Genomic DNA, 19829 nt, shown 5'->3' with positions numbered 1-19829 from the left:
AAAAAAAAAAAAAAAAAAGGAGTCCTCTGCTGATAAAGGTTGTTCCCACATACGAGTTTTGTTAAGAACAAAACCACCACCATCCTCACTTTACTGACAGACATTAAAGTCCAGACAAAGGGAAAATATCACCAGAGGTCACACCCTGAGAACTAGAGATTCCAGTTCCGTTTTCCCTTCTGTATCCTTCGACGTCTCGATCCACACCAGTGTGTCCTTGCCGGCCCAGCTGACCACAGCGAGTCAGGCATTCAGGATCTTTCAATCGCTGAGCATCGCTCCTCCACTACACAACTCCGGTCAGCAGGGGGCAGTGTTGCCGGTAGCCGTGAAAAGCTCTCCTTGTGGTGTTCATTTTTTTTGAGTTCCCCCAATGCACTTCCGGGACTCGCGGAACTTTTGTGCAGCCGGATGCAGCGCGCTGAGACGGAGACGCAGGCGCGCAAGGCGGCAGGCGCTGCTTCCGCCTGTGCTGGTGGTCTGAATTGAAGCGCCCTGGCTAGGGGAAAATGGAAACAATTCTGGAGCAGCAACGGCGCTATCATGAGGAGAAGGAACGGCTCATGGATGTCATGGCCAAAGAGATGCTCACTAAGAAGTCCACTGTGAGTAGGCCGTGGTCGGGACCGCATCGGGAGGAGGGCCTCGGTCCCGTGCCGAGCCCCTGAGCGCTTTCTTCGGCCTCAGACCCTCCCCGCACCTCATCTTCGCATTCCTCCTACGCTGCTGTAATCCAAACCTCGGTAACATCCTCCGAGGGCCCATTAGTTCTACTTCAGCCCCGAGACCTAAACCATTAAGCTGTCCTTCTGGTGGCCTTTCCAACTCCAGTTCTCAAACTAACAGCGTCTCTGTCTTTCTCCAGCTCCGGGACCAGATCAATTCCGATCACCGCACTCGGGCCATGCAAGATGTGAGTGCCCCGCTGTCCGCTTCCATTTAGGTCGGGCTGGGCGGGAAAAGTGCTGGCAGGGGAAGGTGCGGAGATTCAGCGTGAGTCCTGCCCGTGGGTGCTTAGAATATCCCATCTCGGGTTCTTAGACATATGTCCTATCTCTGCCTCCAAGAGCTGGCTTTAAAGGTGTATGCCACCACTCCCCGCTCAGTGTGTCTCTTAAAAGTAGAGGAACTTTCAAGACCTTGTGTCTCATGAGGTTTCCTTAGGCATTGCCAACAAAGCCTTTGTTGTTTACTTAACCCTGTTGTACAAATTGCTTCCTTCTGATGGATTTGTGTTTGCCTTTCAGAGATACATGGAAGTCAGTGGGAACCTGAGGGATTTGTATGATGATAAAGATGGGTAAGTGTCAGTCACATCCCCCACCCCAGCAGTCAGGGTATCTGGGGAGCCAATGAGAGGATTCGCTTTGTGCTTTATGCTCCTTGGATTTATCCATGTTTTGCAGACTGCGAAAAGAAGAGCTCAATGCTATTTCAGGACCCAATGAGTTTGCTGAATTCTATAATAGGCTCAAGCAGATAAAGGAATTTCATCGGAAGCACCCAAATGAGGTATGGCCTCCCAAGGTATCTTTCCCAAAAGAAGGAAAGATGCAAGGAAAAGGGGGGGGGAGTGCCATTCATCTCTCCAAAAAACTTGCCACTTAACTGCAGTGAACATACTTAGCTGACATCCTCTCTGGTCTCTCTCAGCCAGTAAGGGAGCACAATGAAAGCAGGAGGGCCTGCTTTTTTCTGCCCAGTGAGAAATGTTGAGTAATTTTTGCTCCCGAGTTCATTATTGACTTGGTCCAGATTTTGTCTGCATCATAGTCTGGGCTCTCTATATCCAAACTTGCTTTCTCTCTCTCTCTCTCTCTCTCTCTCTCTCTCTCTCTCTCTCTCTCTCACTCTTTTTTTCTCTGTGTAGCTCTGGCTGTCCTGGAACTCACTCTGTAGACCAGGCTGGCCTCGAACTCACAGAGATCCGCCTGCCTCTGCCTCCCAAGTGCTGGGATTAAAGGCATGTGCCACCACCACCCGGCTCTCTCTCTTTTTTAAAAAAGATTTAAAAATTAATTTTAAAAGATTTAAAAATCTAATACATTGTGCTCCCAATTCTGCCTTGAAATCCTCTACCAACACAGTGGTGCTCACTTCCAGAGTTAATGAACACCTGCAGGACTCGTGTCCAGTGCCAACTCCTTCATCAGATGTCTTTCCCAGACTACCTCCTCCAGTGCAGTCCTTCCTTAGGAGGTTGTATTTTGTGGCAGTTAATGTCTGTCCAGCTATCCTTATTAAAGCAAGTGGAGAACAGTAGTAAGCGCCTCTGAACAGTCCAGGGCTAATCAGGCATCAGAAGTCCAGTTCTGAACATGCCTGAGACACTGACAGACCCACCTGCGCTCCTTCCTTCCCCTCAGATCTGTGTGCCAATGTCAGTGGAATTTGAGGAGCTCCTGAAGGCCCGAGAGAATCCAAGCGAAGAGGCACAAAGTAAGTATGGCTTAATGTTTCCTTCTGGGAAATTTGTAGCCATTCTAGGCAATATAGCTGGAACCTGTCTTTTACTTACTTACTTACTTATTTATTTATTTTTATTTGAGCTGTATGGGTGTTGTACGTGCATGATATCTATATACAATGTATGGGCTGTGCCTGAGACCAGGAGAGGAAGTTGTATCCTCTAGAACTGGACTTAGAGATGCTTGTGAGCTACCATGTGGGGGCTAGGGATCGAACCTGGGTTCTCTGCAAGAGCAGCCAGTACTCTTAACTGCTGAGCCGTCTTTCTAGCCCCTGAAACTTGCTTGTGTGTATACATTTAATTCCAGCTCTCAGAAGGTGTATGCAGACTGTTCTCTTGTGTTTAAGGTCACTAGGATACATGGCAAGTTCCAGGCCAGTCAAGAATCATGAGACCCTGTCTTAAACAAATAGGAAATATGTAAATAAAAGTCTCATAGGCCTGATACCATTTAAATCAGTAAGATAAACATGAGTGTCTTTGAGTTTTTTATTATTGTTTTTCTTTCTTTTTCATTTTTCTTACCTTTGAGCCGTCTGTCCATCCCTTTCTCTTATTTTTCTTCGTTTGTTTTTCAAGATAGGATTTCTCCTTGTAACCTTGACTGCCCTAGAGCTCACTCTATAAATCAGACTGACCTCTAACTCAAGGATCCTCCTGCCTCTGCCCTCCCTAGCGCTGGGATTAAAGGAGTACCCACCACCACCTGGCATTTTTGTTTGTTTGTCTGATTTTTTCTTTCTGCCAGTTTGTTGTTGAGACAGGGTCTTTCTACATAGCACTAGCTGTTCTGGAACCAGGCTGGTCTTACTCCCATGTCCAACTGGTATTGAACTCTTGATCCACCTTCCTTAGCCTTCTGAGTGATAATTTTAAAGCAAAGTAAAAGGTAATGTGGTGCTTAGATCTGTACACAGAGATTAGCTCAGTTGGTAGAATATTGGTGAGTGTCCCTGAGAACCTGAGTTCCGTTCTGAGCTGTGTAAACCAGCATAGTGACATGTACCTGTAAATCCCGCACTTAGGTGGAAGCGTGCAGACCAGGAGTCTGAGGCCAGTTTAGGCTATGAACCCTTTTTTTATCCCAAGTACCTCAGAAATTGATAGCTGGGTTTTCATCTTGGTTTCTGGACTGTATTGACATTTTGATGGTCTTGCATAAAATACTTATTTTATGCTATCTATGCTCAAAGTGAAAGCCTAGATCTGGTTTTTGTTATTTGGGTTTTTGAGACAGAGTTTCTCTGAAACAGTCCTGGTTGTCCAGGAACTCACTCTGTAGGCCAGGCTGGCCTCGAATTCAGAGATCCTCCTGCCTCTGCCTCCTGAGTTCTGGAATTGAAGGCGTGCACCACCACCGCCCAGTTATAGTTCTGTTTATTTGCTGAGAGTAAGGAGAACACTGGAATAAAGGGCTGCATCATGGAACTTCGTACAGGTAGTGCATTTGAAAGGGCAAGTTCAAGAAAGTAGTCTGTCATATCACAATCATTAACATGTCATTCCTTCAGACTTGGTGGAGTTCACAGATGAAGAGGGATATGGTCGCTACCTTGATCTCCATGACTGCTACCTTAAGTACATTAACCTGAAGGCGTCTGAGGTAAGGCCTGGGGAGGGGAGAGAGACTCTTGTTCTAGGGCTCAGTCAAGACACCTAATTAAAGCATGAAGTGTCCCCATGTAACTTATGTTGATATTAAATAGGTGATTCCATTTCTTGGAATACACAGTAGTTATAATGAAATGACACATGCCTACAGTTAATACAGCAAGCTCATTTTCTTTATTAATAATTTTCCTTATTTTGATTTATTCATGCAACAAAAATACTTTTGTAAAAGATAAATTGTCTGAGGGGAGTGCAGTCCTGGGCCTGTGCATGTAGCGGCCTGAGGCCAGCATCAGGTGTACTCCTCTGTTGCTCTCCACACTTTCTGTTTTGTTTTTCAAGACAGGGTTTCTCTGTGTAGCATTGGCTGTCGTGGAACTCGGTTTGTAGACCAGGCTGGTTTTGAACTCAGAGATCTGCCTGCCTCTGTCTCCCAAGTGCTGGGATTAAAGGTGTATGCCATCACTACCAGGCTTCCATCATTTTTTTAAATAGATACTTTTTATGTATTTCTATTTTATGAGTTTTTTACCCGTATGTATATTTGTACCATGTATGTGTTTGGTACTCCTAGAGGCCAGAAGAGGGAGCTAGATTCCCTAGAACTGGAGTTTCATTACTCATGATTGATTGTGAGCCACCCTGTGAGTGCTAGGAATTTAACCTGGGTCCTTTACAAGAGCATTGAGTGCTCTTAAGTGCTGAGCCTTTACTCCATTCCTGGCACCTTATTTTTTTGAGACAGGGTCTTTGACTAAACAGCTATTATGGTTGTCTTGTGAGCCCCCAGGATCTTTGTCTCTTCTCCCCAATAATAAGGTTCTGGGTGTGCACCACCATGTCCAACTCTTTCATGGGGCCTGAGGATCTGTAGTCAGGATCTCATGCTTATAGTATAAGCACTTGACTCACTGAACCAATCCCCTGCCCAAAGATAAATGCTGACCTGGAGTTCAGTACCTAGACCAGGCTGGCCTTGAATTCACAGAGATCCGCCTGGCTCTTGACTACTGGGATTAAAGGCATGCATCACTATGCCCAGTAAGGTTTTGTTTTTTTGTTTGTTTTTTTTTATTTTCGAGACAGGGTTTCTCTGTAGTTTTTGGTGCCTGTCTTGGAACTAGCTCTTGTAGACCAGGCTGGTCTCGAACTCATGGAGATCCCCACTGCCTCTGCCTCCTGAGTGCTGGGATTAAAGTCGTGCGCCACCACCGCCCAGCTTGCCCAGTAAGTTTTTAAACTCATAAATACTTCAAATGCTCTTGTGTTATGTGCACAGTGTGAGGCATGTGAGAAATCCAGCGCAGTCTGTTAGAAAAGGACTAGTTCCTGTCTTTCAGTGGGCAGGTATTTATTTGTTGTTTGTTCGGGGTCTGGGTTTAAAATGGCGGTCTCAGATCACAAGGAAGTTTAATAGTAAGTTTGTAGTGGGGCATGGTGGCACACCTTTAACTGCAGCACTTAGGCATCAGAGGCAGAAGGATCTCTGTGGCACCTTGTCTTCATAGGGAAATGTTCCCAAATGCAGCTACTAACCTTTAAGTTCTGCAGGCGGGTGCCTTGTTCTCTGCTGCACCTCCATGTTTAGTTCAAAGATCTTCAGTGAGTAGCTGCATGAATTAACTAACGCAGGGCATCTTTCAGGATCGTATTTGAGGATGGCAAAATCCTTAGACAGGAGCCTGGCCCACCATAAATATCCAGCATGTATCTTATTTGGATTTGTGTTTGTTAATTAATCCTGTAGACTTAGTTTCATGACCAGCAATCTTCTACACACTTCACTAGAATCAATAGCCCTAGGGATTGAAGGACAGGAAAAAAAAATACTGAAGTGAGCCATGCCTTGAAGCTTGGTTAGAGAACACTCTAAGATTTCTTTATTTAGGGCCAGGTGGTGGCGGCGGCACACGCTTTTAATCCCAGCACTCGGGAGGCAGAGGCAGGTGGATCTCTGTGAGTTCGAGGCCAGCCTGGTCTACAAGAGCTAGTTCTAGGAAAGGCTCCAAAGCTTTGAATTGAAAAAAAAAAATGCTTTATTTATTATGTATGAAACATTCTGCTTGCATGCCAGAAGAGGGCAACAGATCTCATTTTAGATGGTTGTGAGCCACCATGTGGTTGCTGGGAATTGAACTCAGGACCTCCGGAAGAGCAGCCAGTGCTCTTAACCTCTGAGCCATCTCTCCAGCCCCCCTTGTTTGTAAAAACAAAAATTATGTATGTACAGCTTTAGTGGAGGAATAGACTTACAGAACCACCTTCCGTGGAGACCAGGAAAGCAGAAGCTAGCGAGGGCTGGGAGCAAGCTCACCAAATTTATAGGCAAACTTTAGCCTGAGGCGAACACGTCCCCTAAGGGGTGGGACTTATCCCTACATCTCCCCTTTTTGTCTAAATAAGACAGAACTAAACAAAATACAACTATATACAATAATAACAAATAATAAATATAACAAACAATATTGAGAATCAAAAGTTTTGCTAAACATTCTATCTCAAGGACTCTAAATAATGTAGAGAGTAACTACAATTATATAATCTTCAACTCCATCAAAGATCCGAGAAGGGAATAAATATTACTTAACAAACGAGATATATTCAAAATGTGTAACAATTGACAGAGACAACTGACTACCTGGGCAATCACCCAAAGTCTCGTTTGCAATGTTGAGTCAACCAACTTTGGCTAAGGCCTAACATAACTGACATACCATTATTAAAGGCAAGGAACTTTTCAAAACTATCTTACCCTGTCTTGGCAGGATATGTATTTAATGTATGTGTACATGTGTGTGTAGTCACCTTCAAGTATGGGAGTCCCAGGCTAACTTGAGGGAGTTAGTCCTCTGCTTCTACAATGTGGGTCACTTGGTAGCAAGCACCTTTTCCACTGAGCCATCTTTCCAGCCCTTGACCTTGCTTTTTGAAGAGTAATTGACTTATCCTCCTGACTGTTGTCATTTTTTTTCTATTTTCAGAAACTGGATTATATCACATACCTGTCCATCTTTGACCAATTGTTTGACATTCCTAAAGAAAGAAAGAACGCAGAGTATAAGAGGTAGGTATTCACAGTTTCCAGGCCTTTTCTGGATTTAGCTAGAATTTCATGGGAAGGTTTGAGGTCAGTGTCCTGGCTTTTGTTGCCTGAATACTGTACGTGAATGACTTCTGGGTTTATCGGAAGATAGTGAGTGCTAGGCTTTAAAATATTTGTGATGCTGATGTAATGTGTGTGCCATTAATCCTAACACTCCAAGAGGCAGAGGCAGGTGGTGAATTTGAGGCCAGCCTGGTTTACATAGTGAATTCGAAGCCAACCAGGGGTGCATAGTGAGACCCTGTCTCAAGAAATAAAAATTTGTAATATTCTGATTGTGCACAAAGGTATCTATCTTAGTTATGGTTTCTGTTGCTGTGAAGAGACACTGTGATCATGGCAACTCTTATAAAAGAAAACATTTAATTGCCTGGCTTACAGTTGGGGGATACAGTCCATTATCATCATTGTGGGACATAGTGGTGTGTAGTCAGATGTGGTGTTAGAAAAGTAGCTGAGAGTCTTGCATGTTGCTCCAGAGACAACAGGAAGGGAACTGAAACACTGGGTATGACTTGAGCATATATGAGACTTTAAAGACCACCCCCACAGTGGACACAGCTCCTCCAATGCTTCACCTACTCTAACAAAAACACCTGTCCTAATAGTGTTACTCCCAGTGGACTTAGAGAGCCAGTGGCATTCAAATACCACAGTATCTCCATACCTTCTTTAATTTTGTGTAATGTAGAAAGAAATGTTAGGGGATCTCTGAGGTTTTGGAATTTAATGGGGAACGTTTCCAAGACTGGCTATGTGCTTGGATCTGGTATTAAGTGGACAATAATGTTGAATTAATCACACTTTTCCTTAGTTGCTCCCAAGCTTTCTCTTTCTCATATTCTATTTACTTCTTTTATCTGTGAGTTGATTAAGACCTGGTATTTGGCAATATATCTTGAGGATAAAAGGAGATAGGAAAGGTCATGATGTGAGGGAAAAATTAAGCTCATTTGAACAATTAGTAGTGGGCTGGACGATGGTGGCGCACGTCTTTAATCCCAGCACTTGGGAGGCAGGGGCAGGCAGTTCTAAGCCAGCCTGGTTGAATTCCAAGAGAACCAGGACTACACAGAGAAACCCTATATTGAAAAACCAAGAAAAAGAAAAAAAAATGAAGTGTAGTTTGCAGAGCATAGCAGTATATCATAGGTGGAAGCTGTGATTGCGCTCTCTCTCTCTCTCTCAAATGCTCTGCAGATACCTGGAAATGCTGCTGGAGTACCTCCAAGATTACACAGATAGAGTGAAGCCCCTTCAGGACCAGAATGAGCTCTTTGGGAAGATTCAGACTGACTTTGAGAAGAAGTGGGATAATGGTACCTTTCCTGGATGGCCGGTGAGCTTCAGTGGGGTGAACTTATGTAGTAGTCTTTTTCTGTCCCACCAGCCAGCTCCCAAATAATGACACGGAGACTTCTTATTAATTATGATAGCTTGGCCTATAGCTTAGGTTTGTTCCTAACTAGCTCTTATATCTTAAATTAGCCCGTTTATATTAATCTACATTGTATCGCATGAGATCCTTGAATCTAATTTCTTTTGTTCAGCTTTTTTTCTTACCATTACCAATAACAACTTGTAGCCAACCCCCAAATGATGACAAACAAACATTCATAATCCACTGAAAGACCAAAAACCATTCATCCCTCATCTTAGGAATGTGGATGCTATGTTTCTAAGCTGCTTTCTTGAAAGTCAGAACCTGTTCCAACAAAGTCAGCTGGGGTACCAGGAAGGGGGCGTGAGGTTGAGGAAATTGAAAGATTGGAAGAAATTGAGGCAGAAAACACAGGATAGATCCAGGAGGTCCGTTGTTAAATACCAACCAGCCCAGAGTTTGTTTCAGAGCCTGCTTATATACAAAAGCAGAACGAGACAGTCAGTATCTAACCACAGGACTATTCCTGTCCTTGAGCAAGCAGTGTCTTCTTCTATCTGGATGTGCTCTTGGGTGGCATTCACCAGCCCACATCTTAGTAGATAACGTGTTCTTTATCATGGGCAAAATGCTCTTTCCCATGGACTTAATCAGAACTTTCTCACAGCCCTCAAGGATACAGGCGGAGCAGAGAATCTTGAACTCACTGACTTAAGTCAGAATTGACTCCAGATGAAAACTGAGTCTGTCACCTGTGGGCTCCACACTTTCTGTTGTCTGGGGGTGCCGTCATCTTTAGGGGACTATGAGAAAATTGGGATAATGGTCTAGTCCTGGGAGAGCTAGCTGTATTTTTTGTTTAGTCTCTGTGATGGGAAAGTATAAAGCTTATCTTAATTTTTTACTTCTGTGGATAAAGTTGAACTTTTGGAAAGAAAACTAACCATCTGATTTTTTTTTTTTTTTTTTTTTTTGCTTTACTTCTGTATGAATTGATCATTATTTGTATACGTGATTAAAGAAAGGAGCAGCCAGTTTAGACCACTCCCTTACCTTTGTTCTTCTTATTAACCTGGATCTTTTCCTGTTCCTACCAGAAAGAGACAAGTAGTGCCCTGACCCATGCTGGAGCCCATCTTGACCTCTCTGCATTCTCCTCCTGGGAGGTATGTTTTTCAGGACAATACTGGCCTTGCTTGGCTATCTTTTTGTTGTTGTTAAATTTATTGTGTAGGAATAATTATGTGTCCCCACACATGTGCCACAGCATGCGTGCAGAGATGATAAGTTGTGGGAGTTGGCTCTCCTTCTACCATGTGACTTTTGGGACTCAGACTCCCTTGACAGCAAGCATTCTTTTGCTGAGCCGTCTCACCAGCCGTGACCATCCTTTGGAGGGGCTACTTGCTTTCTTGTCTTCAGTGTCTTAGAATTGTAATAATAACATTTCCTGAGGACAGGCATGTACAAGGAATATGGAAAGACCAGAAGGAAAAAACCTTTTAACTTCTCTAAAAACTATATTTCAGAGAAGTGTGATATGATGTTACAGTATTTAGAGAGTTAGAGGGTGACTGAGGCAGGAGAATTGCTGTGAATGTGTAGCTATAGAATAAGAAGAACCTGTCTCAAAACACAAAGACAGTAATTCTAAAACAGAACAGGAAGCCGGAGGCAGCTCAGGTGGTGGAGTACGTACGTGGTCAGCATGTGTGAGGTCCCAAGTTCAGTTCCCATCTCTGCAAAAATACTGGCAGGAACAGTTCTACCACAGAGAGCTAGGAAATGCTGCCCTCCCAGTGTGGCTGCATCTAGACATTGCAGTAGTCGGTCTGTGGAGACCGAAAGCTATGTTGACTTCTGAATGTAGCCTTGCCTGGGGAAAAAGCTAATCATGCTATTTTGTAATTGATTTATCTTTTGTAGGAGTTAGCCTCTCTGGGTCTGGACAGATTGAAATCTGCACTGTTGGCTTTAGGCCTGAAATGTGGCGGGTAAGGACCTGGGTTTTCTATCAAAACTTCTAGTTACTGTGTGTTTACTGTATGGATCTGATTTTGTTTTTTTGTTGCCCCATACTGCAAAAATCATCGTGTGTAGGGCATGATGGTGCACCCTTTTAACTGCAGCATGTGAGAGTGAGAGGCAGGCAGTCAGAATCTCACACCAGCCTATGTAGTAAGTTCACCCTAAGTCCTATGTGCCTCTTCCCTCCTTAGGACCCTAGAGGAGCGAGCACAGAGGCTGTTCAGCACCAAAGGGAAGTCCCTAGAGTCTCTCGACACCTCTCTGTTTGCCAAGAACCCCAAATCAAAGGGCACGAAAAGGTGAGTAACTGGAGTAACTGGGCCCACCACTGTTATGATTTAAATTTCTTTCCATAGAGTCAGCTTCCCGTCTTTTCTTTTGCTTTGCTTTTCCCCTTTAAGATGGGGTTTCCTGTAACTCAGGTTGACTGCAAACTTGATAAATATCTGCCTGGACATGACCTTAACCTGCCTCATTGGCCTTGATCTATCCCCCTTTCCCCCCGAGGTAGGGTTCCTCAGTATAGCAGTTCTAGCTGTCATGAAACTCATTCTGTAGACCAAGCTGACCTCTGCCTCCCAATCACTGGAATTAAAGGCCTGTGCCACCATAGCCTAGCTTCTACTTTACTTTTGCTAAAGACAGTTGAATGTATTCATGAGCCACATACCTATATAGGGTGTTGGGTTTGTTTGTTTGTTTTTCCAGTTTGGGCATTTTGGGGCTATTTGCAGGGTTTTTTTTTTTTGTTTGTTTTTTCTTAAAAATATATTTATTGTACATACACTTGCCAGAAAAGGGCACCAGATCTCATTACAGATGGTTGTGAGCCACCCTGTGGTTGCTGGGAATTGAACTCAGGACCTCTAGAAGAGCAGACAGTGCTCTTAACCTCTGAGCCATCTCTCTAGCCCTATTTGTAGGTTTTTGTCTTGTTTTGTTTTCATGTTTTTTTTCCTAACTTGTCATAAGAAACCTGGAGTTCTTACAAGTATGTGTTACTCTGATTTTTGCTGGGACTTGGGAAAGTCACAAAATGAGCCCTTTTTTGCAGTTGCTAAGCAGCAGAGTTAGGCCTTCATGTCATGTTCTTGCTTGCAGGCCTTGTGTAACTGTATTCCTGTGTCAGTTATAGTGGTACTAGTTGAGTCTTACCAGGTCCTTGACTTCATAGGCATAGTCCAGAGACCTCTGGAGGAGTGTAAGCGCTAACCTCCAGGCTTCAGGCAGAGAGCTTGCTCTGCGCGGTGCTGCTCACATGCCTGGAGTTTCTAATGCCGTTGCCGAGTCAGTGTTCCTGACAGGAATAAAGCTTTAGGTGCAGAAAGAACCCTCAACTGATACAGCTTGTTTCTTTTTTTTTTCAGAGACACTGAGAGGAACAAAGACATTGCTTTCCTGGAAGCTCAGATCTATGAGTACGTGGAGATTCTTGGGGTGAGTGCTTTGTCTTCTGCAAGCTATTCAGTGTGAGGATTAGATAGGAAGTTCAGATAAGGAGGGGAGTGAGCAGTAAATTCATCTCAAAATGTGGTTCTCTTGAAGTCCTTGGCCCTTCAGTAGGTTCCTGTTCTGTTGTTAGGTGGTATTCCCAAGGCTGCTCAATTCCCACAAGGCCAGACATAGACAACAGACCACTTCCCCACCCCTGCCTTTCAGCCGGATCATGGATAATGCAGCTCTTTCCTGAGGTTCAGCATAGACCAGGGGGTGACCCAAGAAGCAGACACTCAAAAGACAAGAGAAAGGTGACTCCCAGCAGCGCTTCAGGTGTGATTTATTGTGACGTAGCATTTTGCCTGTGTTGAGGTTGTGAAACCTAGCAAGGCTAGGGGAGGCTAGTGCTCAGAGGGTGGAGAACATTCTCCTTGCAGTCTCTCAGGGAGCGCCAATGGTTTGAGGAGGTGGAAAAGGTTTTACTTGTCCAAGATAACTTGTTTGTATCTTGCCCCTTGCCATGGTGATTCTGCTTTATTTTTAGCACGCACCCACACGGCTGGGGAAGTAGTCCCCCATTGCTTCTCTGAGAGTGATTCTCTTGAAAGACTAGCTAGAAATTAGATAGCAGGGACAGTAAATGCAGGCTGTTAAATGTGACTAGCAATATGGATGGCCAGTCCTCTGAAGCTGGCTGAAAAGCCATTATTGCCTTGGCACCTATCTTGAATTCTAACCAGTTCTACCCTGTGGTTTCCCTAAGTTGCTCTAACTATGGGACCATAGGATGTTTGTCATTACTTTGCCATTTATTTATGGCTGTTGGTTTATAAGCATGATACTGAATTTTTTTCATATGAAATGAGTATGTCATGGTCCTTAAGTAAGTCACATTGTGGTCAGGAGAAGCGAATAGCAGCACGGAGAGTGAACTCATTGTGAATGGAAGGTGGCCTCTTGGGCAGGGTGGTCACCACAGTAGAAAGACTGGCTCAGGAGCCTTGCAGTAGCAGTGCTGAGACTGACGATGGTCTGCAGCCTCAGATGAGGATCTAGACCAGTGCAATGAAACCTTGGGCTTTCCCTTCACAACCAGCTGGCCCATGAGCATGTTTCTAACAAGAAGGCATGGCTCAGTCTCTCTTTTTTTCTTTTTTTTTTTTTTTTTTTAACTTATTGGTATGTGTGGGTGTGGTGTTTGGGTGTGAATATATTCTCGCCTGTGAAGGTCAGAACAAGTTTCAGGACTCTGTTCATAGCTTCCACCTTGGTTTGAGACACCCTTTTCCCTGTTCTGCTGCACTTCATACCCCAGGCTAGTCTGCCCATCAGCGTCCAGGGGACTCTCCCGCCTTTACCTCCCATGGTGCAGTAGAGTGCTGAGAGTGTACATGTGACTTTTTACATGGGTTCTGAGACCTGAGCTCAAGCCATTGGGCTGCCTGGCACGTACTTTTTAACCAGCTGAGCCATTTGCCAACCGCCCTCAACCTTATCCTACAACCAGATCCTTATCCTTGGTAGAAAGACGTCTGCAGGAATTAGAGGCAATGTCCCTTGGTGTCCTGCACTAATTTCTTGACTCTGCTCTTGCTTTTTGACCCCCCTTAGGAACAACGACAGCTCACTCATGAAAATGTCCAGCGCAAGCAAGCCAGGACAGGAGAAGAGCGGGAGGAAGAGGAAGAGGAGCAGATCAGCGAGAGTGAAAGTGAAGATGAAGAGAATGAGATCATTTACAACCCCAAAAACCTGCCCCTGGGCTGGGACGGCAAAGTAAGCCTCCTGGCCCTCTTCCTCCCATTGTAGAAGCACACAAGAAAGAGCTTGGTAACCTAATGCTGTCGCTTGGTGTCTTTTAGCCCATCCCCTACTGGCTGTATAAGCTTCATGGCCTGAACATTAACTACAACTGTGAGATTTGTGGGAACTACACCTACCGAGGACCGAAGGCCTTCCAGCGGCATTTTGCTGTAAGAAATTCAGAGCCCTTTTCTTGGAAATTGAATGGAAACAACCCTTTAGAGATGAAGGTGGTAGCAGCCTGTGAGGGCTCTAGTGTCCCGAGCTGGAAGGAATCAGAGAGGCCCATGCCAGTGGCCATGGGCCGTGCTAGCCCTGAAACCTGGTCTGGCCTCTGGAGTCACGCCACCGCTCTGCTGTGGAGCTTCACTTGGGCTTTCCCATGTGGGTTCTTGTGCTTTGTCTCGCTTGTTTTTCTGTGGCATCTTGGGCCATCTCTTACTTCTTGGTCTTCTCTACATTGCTATTTAAGGGGGCTCGACAGATTTTTGTTGTTGTTCAGATTTTAAATGGGTCTTTGCCTCTTTGCAGAAAAAAATAATTAAGGCCCTGATATTTGCCAACCTTGACACAGCTGTGTCTGAGCACTGCCCCATTGAGTGCACTCACCCTTGGTGCATTCTTCCATTTTGGAGGACAGTTTGCATAATGGAAATGACTTAAGCATAGTGGATGACATGCCTACCCTTCCAGGCATGTTGCTAGCTCTCCTGGTTTGGTCTTGTCCTCTGTGCCCCTGGTGGGCCGTGAGTTCTCTTAGTGCCACCTCAGACGATAGTGGTTGCTGTCTAAGAGCCAAAGTTGTGCTTTCATCGTTTTTAGCTGCTCGGCAGTTTGCTTCTGAACTCCAGAGCCGCCCACCTGCCCGCAGCCCTGCAGGTGGTGGGGTTGCTGGGCTGTGCCAGCTTCTCCGTAGGGTGCAGTTGTGAGTCTGAGTTGTGCCTTTCTCATACTACTGACTCTAGAATCTGCGGTTCGTAAGCCTGAGACAGTGCAGCCCTGCTTGGCATTGTCAGCCTTGTATCCGTCACATACCGCAGAAGTGCTGCCTTGGGCAGGGGTGGGTCTGTGGTAGAATGGAGTGAGAGCTGTCTCAGCTGTCCGTGCTTCACATGGTCCCTCTGCTTCTCTCCAGGAATGGCGTCATGCTCATGGCATGAGGTGCTTGGGCATCCCCAACACTGCCCACTTCGCGAATGTGACACAGATTGAGGATGCTGTCTCCTGTGAGTAAGCTTGCCGGCCGCTCCCTAGCCAGCCAAGGGGCCCCTCCCACAGCTGTCCTGGTACCCTGCTGTCTCCAGGCCCAGGGACAGAGGCTGTGGCCGTGGAAAGCTGTCGCCCACATATAATTACTGCGTTTTTTAAGGACATGAGCTAGTCGGCAGTACTGATTATATCTCCCTTGAAATGAACCCTATGCTGAGCTTAGAAGAGGGCTTTCAGCCGAGTCTGCAAACTTTCCTCTGGAAGATTCTGAGTATAGGTTCTATATTTATGCCTCAGAATTGATTTCGGTGTGTTAAGAACCACTGATCCAGTAGAAGAAAACAGAAATGGTTTAGTAAGCTTATTTCTGAGGCAGCTGCAGATAACAGAACACAGCAGCAAAGTCCTTGCTAGAGGAAGAGCCCACGGAGTGTGTGACAAGCGCCTCCCCTTGCCTGGCAGTCTCGGCTACTAATACCTTAACTGCCAGAGTCCTTGGCATTCTCATTCGTCTTTTCTCTGTTGTGTTTCACTTTATGCTAGCTAGACCGTTGTGTTTTTTTTTTATGATGTACTTATTTTTATTTTATATGAGCTAGTGTTTTTGCCTGCATGTCTGTGTGAGGCTGTCATATCTCCAGTTGTGAGCTGCCATGTGGGTGCTGGGAATTGAACCCGAATCCTCTGAAGAGCCCCCACTGCTCTTAACTGCTGAGCCATCTTTCCAGCCCCCTTTTGCTATTGGGTTTGGTTTGGTTTTAGACAGGATCTCATGATATAGCCCTGGCTGTCCTGGAACTCACCAGGTAGACCAGGGTGGCCTCAAACTCAAACCTCCCTCTGTCTGCCTCTGCCTCCTGAGTGCTGTGAGTAATGGTGTGTTAGCACGCCCAACTTCAAGAGTTTGTGTGTGTGCATGTGGGTGCATGCATGTGTGTGTGAAGGTTATAGGTTCCTTAGTCATACTCCACCTTATTTTTATTATTTTTTAAATTTAATGTGTGTGCACATCTCTGCACACTTGTGCTTGTTCTGTGTGTGTGTGTGTGTGTGTGTGTGGTTTTGTTGTTGTTTTCTGTTGTGCATGTGCAGGATCCAATGAGGCAGAAGGGGGCATTAGATCCCCTGGAACTGGAGTTACAGACAGTTGGGAACATGAGCTACCACAACTACCCTGATTTCCTGTTTTATTTTTATTTTTTCCTTTTGCTTTGTTGGTAGGAAATTGAGGCATAGTTCATGGAATGAATCATAATTCTACAGATTAAATACTTAAAAATTTTTCTTCCTGAGCCTGGTGCTGGTGGTGTACACCTTTAACCCCAGCGCTTGGGAGGCAGATTCAGAGGCAGGCTCGGAGTTTCAGGGCAGCCTGGTCTACAAAGCTATTTTCAAGACAGTCAGGACTACACAGAGAAACCCTGTCTCGATAAACAAAAGAACAAAAAAAATTTTCTTGCATCTGTTTACCATGTATGTTTGTGTGTGCTCACATATATACATGGCACTGCACGTGCTGGTCTCCTCCCACCATGTGTTCTAGGGAGCAGTCTCAGGTCATCACTCAGGACAGTTCTTCGTATTTGAAGATGAAATATGCATGCATACCACATACTCACGCAGAAATAAATGGCTGCAGATGTTGACTGTTTTAAGGCAGTCAATGTGGGTAGTAATGTGGGTTACAGTTTGGTTTGCTTTCTGTTGCATGAAAAACATGACCAAAAACAACTTGTGAAGGAAAGGGCTTATTTGGCTTACGCTTCCATATCACACCATCACTGAGGGAAGTTAGGGTAGGACCTCAAGGCAGGAACCAGAGCAGGGGCCATGGAGGAACACTCCTTACCGCCGTGTTCCCCATAGATTTTGCTCAGCTTGCTTTCTTAAAACTTACAGGACCACCTACCTGCCCAGGGGTGGCAGCACCCACAGTGAGCTGGCTGAGCTATCCCCTGTCAATCACTAATCAAGAAAACGCACTACAAACAATGCAATGGCATTTTCTCACTCTAGGGTCCCTCCTTCCAGAGAACTCTAGCTTGTCATTGACAAAAAACAACCGGACAGAGTTCAAGTAATCCCTGCACTCAGAGTTCAAGGCCAGCCTGGTCTACAAGAGCTGGTGAGCGCAAGGACAGCCAGAAGTACCTAGAGAAACTCTGTCTCAAAAAAAAAAAAAAAAAAAAAAAACAAAAAAAAAAATCCAAAAAAAAAAAAAAAAAAAAAAAAAAAAAAAAAACATAAAAACAAAAGAAGAAGAAAAACCAACCAGGGCATGTATGAAGCCCTCAACTATGATTCAGTGTTATTTTATTCCACAGTTCCTGTAGACTGTTCCCCGTTAGCTTCTTCTGAAAGTATTTCTTTTCTTTTTACTGTTATAATTGTTTTTTGTGACAAGGTAGCTCATTTGGCACAGACTGGCCTCAATCTCACTATGTAGCCAAGGCTAGCCTTAAACTGATCCTCCCTCCTCTGTCTCCCAAATGCTGAGATGACAGATGTGCGCCTCCATGTCTGGTTTTTTTAAATCTCTGTTCTGAAAAGTCCTACTGCGCCTTTCTTTCTCAACAAAGTGAGATTGTGGTAAATTTCACAGTAAAAGGAGTTTTACAGGTGGCTCTAAACCCGAATTCCCTCTGGGAGTACCTAGAGTCATTGCGGGGAGGGGGCTGCTGGGAGCAGGGCTGTGGCTGTGATATAGCACTGTACCAGCAGACTCTGAGTTCTAATGGCTGCTTTCTCTCATCCTGCAGTGTGGGCCAAGCTGAAACTGCAGAAGGCTTCAGAACGATGGCAGCCCGACACTGAGGTGGGTGAAAACAGGAGAGTGTTCGGGGTGGCATCACATGACAGCTCCCTCGCCCTGCAGAAAGGAGAGGAAAGGAGGTTTACGGCAGGAGCAAATCTGATAGGACAGTGTCTACAAGCTGACTACACATAAACCCATTGTCGTGCTTTGAAGTTTTTGTCAGGCAGTGTATTTTCCCCCTGAGGGTGCTGTGGACCCTCAGACTTCGAAAGAAGTCTGTCACCTCTTAGGTACCTGGAGAAGGTATCCAATCAGAGGAGTCCTCTCTTTGTAGTGGGGATGTCCTCATTGGTCTTGACAGGTCTGAGAGAAGTGTCATGCTTTAAGGGTGTGGTGGTAACATCCGGGTTCTGTGGAGACTGGTGGTGGTCTCCTTTATTCTGTCAGTATTTCAGCATCAGGACCCTTTCCAGCTATAATGTAGACCTGAAGCTCTAAGCCTGTTTGGTTTCCCTGTTAACTCCTGCAGTGGCCAGTGAGCAGAAACCCAGGCTTCTTGGGCACCATTTCACATGGCTGTTTGATCAGCCTTTCCCTACTAGGCTTCCTTTCCTCAGACACAGGGTGCTACTTGAAAGAATATGTAGGGGTGAGGGAGAGCCGCAACTGGCGCTGCTCAGATAACTAGACGTAGCACTGGTTCTCTTGTGGGACTCTGGCTGAGAAACCAGGTGAATGTTGGTTTCCGGGTAGCAGGGTTTGCTGTGGAACTCTGTAGCTAACAGAGAGCCCTTCCTTTGCAGGAAGAGTATGAAGACTCCAGTGGAAATGTTGTGAACAAGAAAACATATGAGGATCTGAAAAGACAAGGACTGCTCTAGTGGTCGGCTGCACCCAGGCACCCCGGAGATCTGCTTTTTCTATTTTTACCAACCAAATGCTCTTACAGACTTTTTGCTATGTAGTCTTCAGTCTAGTGTGCATCTTGTAGAAACAAGACATGCTGGCAGTTTGCAGAATTGAGATGTGTTTTATCTTTGTTTTATATTAAAAAGATCTGTGGGAAAACAAAACCAGCCCTTGTTCTGATTTGTTTTTTTTTTTTTAAGATTTATTTTATTATGTATACAACTTTCTGCCTCCATTTATACCCACACACCAGAGGAGGGCGCCAGATCTCTTTACAGATGGTTTGGAGCCACCATGTGGTTGCTGGGAATTGAACTCAGGACCTCTGGAAGAGCATACAGTGCTCTTAACCACTGAGCCATCTCTCCAGCCCCTGATTTGTTGTTTTTGATACCCAGGTTTATTAAGTATTGTAATCCTTTTGTTTTTAATGCCCATCTGCCTTGTTCTCACCAACTTCAGGAGCAGTCACATCTGTGCAAACTAGAGAGGCAAGAAGGACTTTACATGGCAAGTCTGGGTCTTTCTTTTCAAAGGCCAGACTTTAAATCCTTACAGCATGGGACCATCTTCTGGGCTTTTCTTTTCATAGGAACCAGAGGCCCTGGGTAGAACATTGGGCACTTGACCCCTTTAGCCTTTGAAGTCTGGTGTCTCCTTGGAGAGATACTGACCACATAGTAACTATCTTGTTTTTTAAGACAGGGTCTTATGTAACCAAGGGTGGCCTTGAACTCCTAATCCTCCTGACTCTACCTCTGAAGTGCTGAAATTACTAATGTGAGCCACCACTCTCAGCTAAGATGTTTTTGTTAAATAGCTTTGAGGTGAAAAGCCCAAGAGGGCAGGAGAGATGGCTCAGAGGTTAAGAGCACTGACTGCTCTTCCAGAGGTCCTGAGTTCAATTCCCAGCAACCACATGGTGGCTCACAACCATCTGTAATGAGATCTGGTGCCCTCTTCTGGCCTTCAGGCATACATGGAAGCTGAACACTGTACATAATAAATAAATGAATTAAAAAATAAATGAATTAAAAAAACCCAAGAAGACAATCTAAAGTTTCAGAGAGGCACATAGCCGAGTGAGGAACTCTCTAAGGTCAGGGAACAAGAACAAAGCAGC

The 19829-nt window shown here is 45.0% G+C and overlaps 1 protein-coding gene across 1 annotated transcript; it reads left to right on the top strand.

Moving 5' to 3' along the window:
* Positions 1-421: 421 nt before the first annotated feature.
* On the top strand, positions 422-18873 carry Sf3a3 (splicing factor 3a subunit 3). Its single transcript, XM_050161392.1, has 17 exons — positions 422-605; positions 866-913; positions 1248-1300; positions 1407-1512; positions 2367-2439; positions 3982-4073; positions 7063-7145; positions 8385-8523; positions 9663-9731; positions 10492-10559; positions 10785-10892; positions 11961-12030; positions 13642-13806; positions 13893-14003; positions 14969-15059; positions 17802-17857; positions 18601-18873. The coding sequence occupies exons 1-17, from the start codon at positions 510-512 to the stop codon at positions 18676-18678; spliced, it is 1506 nt and encodes a 501-aa protein (XP_050017349.1). The 5' UTR covers positions 422-509; the 3' UTR covers positions 18679-18873.
* Positions 18874-19829: the final 956 nt, after the last annotated feature.

Source organism: Alexandromys fortis, unplaced genomic scaffold (assembly GCF_014885135.2).
Source record: "Alexandromys fortis isolate MF-2015 unplaced genomic scaffold, M_Fortis_MF-2015_v1.1 scaffold_122, whole genome shotgun sequence".
Classification (NCBI taxonomy): Eukaryota; Metazoa; Chordata; class Mammalia; order Rodentia; family Cricetidae; genus Alexandromys; species Alexandromys fortis.
Note: the sequence above shows the minus strand (reverse complement) of the source record. Positions and strands in the feature narration are given on the sequence as shown.

Bases quoted from the DNA above. Each gene is read 5' to 3' on its own strand.
- Sf3a3 (XM_050161392.1), top strand. From the start codon at position 510: ATGGAAACAATTCTGGAGCAGCAACGGCGCTATCATGAGGAGAAGGAA. The intron at 1,301-1,406 runs GTAAGTGTCAGT...CATGTTTTGCAG, and splicing joins TTGTATGATGATAAAGATGG to ACTGCGAAAAGAAGAGCTCA. The intron at 17,858-18,600 runs GTGGGTGAAAAC...CTTCCTTTGCAG, and splicing joins GATGGCAGCCCGACACTGAG to GAAGAGTATGAAGACTCCAG.